Source organism: Pocillopora damicornis, chromosome 4 (assembly GCF_964200805.1).
Source record: "Pocillopora damicornis chromosome 4, jaPocDami1.2, whole genome shotgun sequence".
In the NCBI taxonomy this organism is placed as follows: Eukaryota; Metazoa; Cnidaria; class Anthozoa; order Scleractinia; family Pocilloporidae; genus Pocillopora; species Pocillopora damicornis.
Genome location: NC_142673.1, coordinates 20,508,613 through 20,517,140, shown reverse-complemented (window position 1 = coordinate 20,517,140; position 8,528 = coordinate 20,508,613). Strand labels below are relative to the sequence as shown.

At 36.4% G+C, this 8,528-nt stretch overlaps 1 protein-coding gene across 1 annotated transcript in view; it reads right to left on the bottom strand.

The window, feature by feature from the left end:
• Window positions 1-410: 410 nt before the first annotated feature.
• LOC113685901 (uncharacterized) overlaps window positions 411-8,528 on the bottom strand; it is a 15,223-nt gene continuing 7,105 nt past the window's right edge. The window contains exons 2-11 of the mRNA XM_089204893.1: window positions 8,280-8,334; window positions 7,997-8,077; window positions 6,811-6,942; window positions 6,295-6,374; window positions 5,185-5,241; window positions 4,909-4,954; window positions 4,262-4,297; window positions 3,401-3,460; window positions 1,499-1,621; window positions 411-1,253 (exon numbers count right to left, since the gene is read on the bottom strand). Coding sequence (XP_089061019.1) covers window positions 820-1,253; window positions 1,499-1,621; window positions 3,401-3,460; window positions 4,262-4,297; window positions 4,909-4,954; window positions 5,185-5,241; window positions 6,295-6,374; window positions 6,811-6,942; window positions 7,997-8,077; window positions 8,280-8,334 — 1,104 coding nt within the window. The 3' untranslated portion in view covers window positions 411-819. The remainder of the gene's footprint in view (window positions 1,254-1,498; window positions 1,622-3,400; window positions 3,461-4,261; window positions 4,298-4,908; window positions 4,955-5,184; window positions 5,242-6,294; window positions 6,375-6,810; window positions 6,943-7,996; window positions 8,078-8,279; window positions 8,335-8,528) is intronic.

The following is an 8,528-nucleotide window of genomic DNA, read 5'->3' as shown; positions in this document are numbered from 1 at the left end:
TTTTAACAGTGATGCCAGGTTATATTTTTCATCATTCTCTTTTTTGTTCTTGAACCCGAAACTTTATATACTAAACAAGTCTCAGCTGTATTTGATTTTTATTACCGCACGTAAACTTGCAATTTAACTGAGCGTGAAAAACTTTAAAACTCGGACTGTCCATTTTGTTTTATCTTTGAGGATTTTTGTCTCTGCTCACGTTACAGTAACGAAAATTACTGCATCTGGCATTTTTGCAAACCTTTGCTCGCTTGTTCCGAAATTTCACATTCAATTAACGAAAGAAAAGCTAGAAAGAAGTCCCGGAAAAGGTCGGACATAGTACAATTTGGCAGATAGCGTGACAGCTTTAGCTCAGTTCTATGCTCTATACTCTCATAGAGCACGGTATTTTAACCAATGACAGCACGTGTTATATCCGAACTTTATTATAAATTCTTCCAAAACTACTACTGATACGAGACATTAACATTCATGTGAAAATTGCATATTAGATTGAAGTAAACATGTTATTTCATCGGGTAGCTACCTTTCACGAGGTGGCTTTTAAACATCTCACCGGAAACGGATAGAAATTAATGACGAACCAAAATAGGTGTACGTGCAGCACATAGCAGGTGCGAGAATAGAGACGACATGTCGGTCGAAAATTAGATTTGTAACACAGTAATACAGAAATCGATAAGTCAGTGATGACTCTCTTGAAATTTTGAATTTTCTCCCGCCGTCCCTTTCGTATTACATGGCACCCGCGAGAAAGCTTACAAGGTAAATATCGACGTTTGCTTTTTCTGTTTATGATTTATTGCTTCCTTTGTTTTATTTGTTAGCTTTGTTCTTTAAGCAATCAACCAATTTTTTCTCCCACGCTTCCTTTTCGACGGATTTCGAATAGTCTATGTAACTCCTCTCTTGCAGTTCGATGGGAAGTTTCCTTTTATCAACTTCATCAAGTTTGATGACAACTAGGCTGTCATCCCTCTTTTCCATAAGTCGATGAAGGGCGAAATCCAGTTCTGATCCACAATAATTACTATCAAAAAAGTGAGTAGAGACAATAGCAAGGGTTTTTCTACACTTGTAAACACTTTCCACCACATTGTCCCTAAAAAGGACTCCTGGTGTGAAATTTCTGTAATGTATGCAGCACTTCAAGCCATGCTTTTTCTCCAGAGTTGGGATGAGAGTGTTAACCACCCAATCCGAGTCTTGTGAGCTGAATATAACGAATGCATCGTACTCAAATTTTAAATCTGAAAAATCAAAGAAGTACGCATTGTTGATCACAGATGATACGAGTCCCAGTATAGCAGTTTTCTAATCTTACAAGAGCTATATATCCTAATTTCATGAAAGAGATGTGTCTACTGAATGCCATCAGTAATAGATCACAGACAACGTCAAAATGTAGCTAGAGCTTATAATGATACGCGAGTATAACGAGGTGCATCCATATATTGGATTGAATTCAAGTGAATTTTGAGGGGAAAAAACTAACCTGGCATCGATGGTGTAAGATCGGTTTGCGATCGTCGGCAATAACGCAGTATTACTATTATGCTTGTCAAAAAGGCAATGGCCAAAACTACTCCACCAATGATAGTGTTCCTCTTTTTGTTACCTGAAAAAAAAATCAAATAAAAGAGGAAAGGCGTATTGTCATAATCTTCGCTTCGGACAACCCATTTTAATTTGATAGTAAAAGGTTTTTTGTCACCACCAAGATTTTTCCAGCACTCTTATTTTCGAGAAATTCCTCTTGTGTCTTCGTTGACCTCTACAAGCATAATTTATTAACCCCTTAAATAGGTTATTCCTTCAAGGCCTTCTTCGGACATCCTTCCAGCAATTGACGAAGATATTTTGCACACATATTTCGATGAGTTATCAAATAGTAAAGGTGATTTAGCGTCAAAAGGGTTAAATGTCTAAAATTTGCAAGAATTTTACTTAATACAGGAAAGAAAAGTGAAGCTGATCGTCTTATAAGTAGTTGTCAATAACTATCGTAGAAAGTCGTATTTTCTATTTATTGTTTGTGGAAACATGAATTAATCAAAATGCAAAAAATATGCAATGAATATATAAAACATATCTATTTGCCAAAATTGTAAAGAGAAGCTGAATACTTAAGAAAAAATACTTTGTGTCCTACTTTTAACTAATTCGCTCTACTATTGGGTCAGTTGTAAAGTCTGTTGACCCCTTCAAGAAATTTAACAGTACGTTGTCATCCAATACTTATTAAGAATTATGTGCCTCTGCAGAAATAAATTTTATTTTTTCCAGTCGGAAAGTGGGCATGTGAAAACCTAGATTCATTTCTACTGTTTTGGTGTCTCAAAATTGAAGTATGCAATCTATCTTTAAAAGCAAACCTGGTGGAGCCTCTGTTGCGACACCTACAAAGGATAACAAATTTATTAATAAGTATTCTTTCAAAATTACAAAGTTATAGCAAGTGCAACATGAAAAACAACAACAATACTACTACTACTACTACTACTACTACTACTACTACTACTACTACTACTACTAATAATAATAATAATAATAATAATGATAATAATAATAACAATAGTAATAGTTCCAGTTGGAAAGTACGCAGATGAAAACTTAGATTCATTTCTACAGTTTTGGTGTCTCAAAATTGAGGTATGCAATCTTTTAAAGCAAACCTGGTGTTGGCATTCTTGTTGTTGTTGTCGCTATCGTTGTTGTCGCTATCGCAATTGTCATAATCTTCGCTTCCGACAACCCATTTTAATTTGGTAATAAAAGGTTTTTTACGGTTAAGAATATATGAAAGTCATATATTTGACTTATTAAGAATTATGTGCCTCTGCAGAAATAAATTTTATTTTTTCCAGTCGGAAAGTGGGCATGTGAAAACCTAGATTCATTTCTACTGTTTTGGTGTCTCAAAATTGAAGTATGCAATCTATCTTTAAAAGCAAACCTGGTGGAGCCTTTGTTGCGACACCTACAAAGGATAACAAATTTATTAATAAGTATTCTTTCAAAATTACAAAGTTATAGCAAGTGCAACATGAAAAACAACAACAATACTACTACTACTACTACTACTACTACTACTACTACTACTACTACTACTACTACTACTAATATTAATTCTTAATATTATCATACAAAAGGTTTTTTGTCTTCACCAAGATTTTTCCAGCGCTCTTGTTTTCGAGAAATTCCTCTTTTGACAACGTTGACCTCTACGAGCCTAATTTATTATTCCCTTTAGTAGGTAATTCCTTCAAGGCCTTCTTCGGATATTTTTTTTAAATTTTCCTTTTTTCCAGTCAGAAAGTAGGCATGTGAAAACCTAGATTCATTTCTACTGTTTTGATGTGTCAAAATTGAAGTATGCAATCTTTTAAAAGCAAACCTGGTGTTGATATTGTTGTTGTTGTTGATGCGTTTGTTGTTGTTGTTGATGCTTTTGTTGCTGTTGTTGTTATCGTTGATGGAGCCTTTGTTGTGACATCTGCAAAGGATAAAAAATTTATTAATAAATATTCTTTTAAAATTACAAAGTTAAAGCAAGTGCAAAATGACCCCACAACAACAATACTACCACTACTACTACTATTAATAATAATAATAATAATAATAATAATAGTAATAATAACAATAATAATAATTTCCAGTCGAAAAGTACGCAGTTGAAAACTTAGATTCATTTCTACAGTTTTGGTGTCTCAAAATTGAGATATGCAATCTTTTAAAGCAAACCTGGTGTTGACGTTTTTGTTTTTGTTGTTGCTGTCGTTGTTATCGCTACCGTAATGAGTAATAGAATGATTTCTCTTGCAATTTGGTGTAAACAAGCGCTTGTAAGTTTTTCAAAGGCTACAAATTGCGTTCGCTCAACGGGCTCGTGCAATTTTGTTGTCTTTGAAAGAATTAAAAGTACGCAGTTGAAAACTTAGATTCATTTCTACAGTTTTGGTGTCTCAAAATTGAGATATGCAATCTTTTAAAGCAAACCTGGTGTTGACGTTTTTGTTTTTGTTGTTGCTGTCGTTGTTATCGCTACCGTAATGAGTAATAGAATGATTTCTCTTGCAATTTGGTGTAAACAAGCGCTTGTAAGTTTTTCAAAGGCTACAAATTGCGTTTGCTCAACGGGCTCGTGCAATTTTGTTGTCTTTGAAAGAATTAACTCTACTCGTGCTTATTAACGCCAAAGTGCACTCGAAATCATGTTATTACCTATACACACATTTATATTATAACGAATACTCACCAAACCCACAAATTTTTTCATCTGAAACATCACAATCTGAAAAAAAATTTTAAAAAATGCCGAGGAAAAACAGGCTGCTTATCAGTTAATTGCAATCTAATTGCGAAATGAATAATCCAACCGAAAGTTGGCTCAGTGAAATGAGATGTGGAATAAGTTATTAGAAAATAAACGTTTTCTGGATTGTCTTCATGAGAGATTGGTTTTCGCTAAAAGGGTTGAATCAACACAGATTTAATCTCCTGCTGCTTATTTAGATGCTCGCAGAGGAAAAAAATTATTTCGGTTCCGCGTAATGCTCCACGCAAGCAATTTTTGAAAGGCTAAGAGACTCCAGGTCTTTCAGAAATGTTTTCCAAAGAAAAAACTTGGAGGTCCAGAAGATCTTGCAGATCCTTTGAAGAGAGTGCACTTTCTTAACTTGCGAAAATAAGGGCACGCCGACCGATTTCATTCATCGCCTTTGGCCTGACGGCAATCCATGTTATTTGACGAAGCCGTAGTTGGAATAAAGAATGATAGGCTTCGATTTCGAATCTCACATTCTTAACCATGTTGGATCATGTGAGGGTTATTCTCAGCACAACATGGCACTCTGTTTAGAATTTCTCTTTCTTGATACTTGTTGATACGTTTCATTAGCTTACCGGGGGTCGAAATACCGTATCCAGTCGGGTATGGCAGAAGAGTAACCTAATGAAAAAGAAAGTGTAAATACAAATTGAATGTTAGCGACGAAAGAGGTATCTGCTTTACCTTTCAGTAGGCACACCTAAAGCGCTAAGGCCTTCCAGCTAAGATTTAAGATAACAAATAGCCTAGTTAAATTCCTCTTTCCACACTTCTTGTGACGCCATCACGCGATGAAAATTTCGATCTCATAATTCAACTATTAGTTGATATGCGCAAAACAAATTACTTACAAGCGCAGCAATTTTCCATCCACTTTGCAGTTCTGATATTTTATAGCTCGTAAAATTCTGAAACAGACACAGTAAAATTATGCTAACTGGGCATGTATGTCAGTTTTAGTGCGCTAAACTAAAATCTATATCCGCCAGGTACCCTTTCAGAAATCGTTTAGCAATAGCCTAAAGCCACATTAAGCGTAACCCATTGAAGTGCAGCGGTGTGCCATCATCTTAGTACTAAGGTGTACTGCAATGGGTGTTGTGCTGGGTGTGGCGATCATTGTATGGATGATAAACGTCAGTGACCGCTACAAAACGAAAGAGCAATAAAAGGTACGATCGTCCAGCAAAGGATAACACTGCTCACAGGATCCGACCTTGCGAGAATCTCAGCTCATCAGAGTACGGTTTGTAGAAGCTGGCTGGTTAGATCTGCGGTAAAGTAAATGGCCGTGCAGTAAGGGATAATTCGTCAAGTAGTCTGTCACAGATATGCGTGACGGTTCTGTATATTGTTGTTTGTGCCGCGCGCATTTCTTTAGGGGCATTACTAGGCATTTTCGGAAAGGGATTTTACATTTTTCTTTGTATCCTCTGACAAACGGTGCCTCGATTGCGTTTCTTTTCCGCCTATGCTTAAGGCGGGAATTCTTTGTTCGCAAAATAACAGACATTTTCATCAGATCTCAAGCCTCAACAAGCCAAGACATGTTTAATTGGAGAAAATAGAATTTTAAATAGTAAAATGTGATTCGGTAATTCCAGGAACTTTAGTACATGACAAGTTGAATAATTAAAAAAAAACAAACAAACCAACATAAACGTAGATATATGTTGTGGGGGAATTCTGAACCTCTCGAGCCCTCCTCCCTGATCCCCCACTGAAATTGTCAAAGTTCTATAACCAAATCAGAAAAATTTTGCCAGCAAGTCTTAAGAACAAGTTTATAGTTTTAGTAAGTCTATGTCATCTGTGTTGAAAATAAAGCATATGAAAGTTGTGGGAGGCAATCTCAGTGCAATTAAGTGATAGACTTCTTGTGAACAAACACACCACGAAGCAAAAATGAGTAAACTCGTCAATTAATGAAAAACATGCTCCGAAGGGGAAATTTTCCTCACCTTGTCAAAGTTCTCACATGCTACTTCATTTCGGTTTATGACATAGATTACTCTATATCCAGTCCAGTTTAACGCGTCATCTGGTAAAAAGTCAAAGAACCTCAATTCAGCTGGTTGTGATAATTCTACATTGCAGCCTAGAAAGTGTCCTAGGCCTTGAAAAAGTTTGCTCCTTAGTCCTACATTAGAGGAGGAAATTGTAAAATTAAGACCTCGTGAGACATTCGAATTTTCATGTTCTCGAAGCCTAAAATTAGAGAAAATTTAGCATTTCTTGTGGTTACTTGTCTACTTGTAACAGGTTCATTTTTTCTTTTTATTTACTATCACCTCTTCGTCCTGGTGGGATTAACTGACATGCTCTCAACCGGTGGGAGTGCCAAAAATACAGAAAAAAATACGGAAAATACAGTCAAACTTGTATTATAAGCGTTTATCCATGGGGAATGGCGTGCCGACCGCTTAATACAGGCTGACCGCAGTGGTGATTAAAACTGGTGTGATCACCTAGCTTACCTTTGAAAGGTTCCCATGACACCTTCCCTTCATATCCTCCAGAGCTTTTCTTTTTTTTAAAAGTCAAGCTGATAGACTCGGGAGAATAAATGGTATCATTTTTTCCCTTCTCAGTAAAGCATTCAACCTCATCTGAGAAAAATGAAAGGGACACAATACTGCCACGATGTAATAGAATGTCAGTTACGGTTTACCATTCTTACGCCCGATACAAACTCTCAAACCTGTTTACTGCTCTTTAACAGGCTGTTGTCACGCGAGCAGGCACCTCATTTTGAAATTTGGGTGCAGAATTACGTTTCCTACGCTACATCTAATATGATCACATTGTGAACGGTCCGTGACCTGAGATAGAATGGAACCTGCAATCCCTATTGCCGTGAGAGGAAAGCGAGTCTCAAATGTGAATCTAGAAAATGTGTGTTTGCCTCTTCCTTTAACCCTTTACACCCTAAAATCAGTATACATATTCTCCATACTGTTCTTTATACATTTCTTAAGGTGCTGACAAGGAGAATTTGTTTACCGATCAAAAGCTCTTTTCGTTGGTGGTCATTTTCTTTATTCTCATAACCTTAATATGTGATTCAGGGGTAATATTGTAAGGAGAAATTGCATGCTAATCACTACTAAGGGTTACTTGAGTGAAACGGAATATCAAACATTTTTATGAAAGTGGCCTCCCGTACTATCAGGCCATTTTGCATCAATACCTGTTCAATTTGAACATGGTCGTAGTGAGAAATAAGCAAAATAATACAAAGACTGAGCACTCTCAAAGAGAAAACCAAGCACAAAGCTCCATACGGTACCAGATTAAGCGAAAACTGAGACCATCATGTGAAGAGTCCTTGTGATTGACTATTATTCGGCTAGAAAACCTTAATAGGCAGCTTATATTATGCTTTGAAGATTGAAATGATTATTTCATCTTACCGCTTGTGCCAAGGGAAGATGATGATAACACAGGTGCTGTAGTTTATGATGGAAACTCTTTGCCCGTGATCATTTGCTTTCATGTTTACGAACTCGGACTAAATATAGCAAAAATCTGTCTGATTTCAGGTCACTTCTATTACATATAGCAAAATAACCAGTCACATGCCAAATGCGTGGCCATATTTAATTTAGCAATCCTTTAATCTAAGCCAGAATGATTTTCACCCACTAAACATTCTTTTATTACCTCGTTTTTCTCTCTTGAAGCGTCTCTTCGTTCGCTGATCAAGATATTGTTTCTGCTTCTTCAGACGTGAACGAAGGCAACCTAAAATAAAATTGCTGGAGAGAGGTTAGCTAAGCGATAGCAGAATAATGCTTCATTAGGTGAAGAGTTACCAGTCGACCTTATTCCTTCAAGAAGAGTAGCAAACGCAGTCGAAACGTCGTCGTTCACATCCGAAATGGAAACACTACAAGAAGTGGTTGCATTTCAGATAAAATAGTACCTATCAAAAGATTTTACTTACGCTTCCTTACAAAACTTAGGCACTCTTCATAAGAAGACTGACGACGTTCACGTAACTGCAAGAGAAAATAAGAAGGTATCAGTTGAATAACCTCCAACCAATGTAAAAAAATCACGGAGTAGAAAATGGTCATGAATAGAACATGTTCCCATCTAAAATAAGGCTTCTCCAATGAGTAGATAATGAAGGCACTGTATGTATATATATTTCAGGGCTAACACCATCCCACACAGACTCATTTATTCGTTT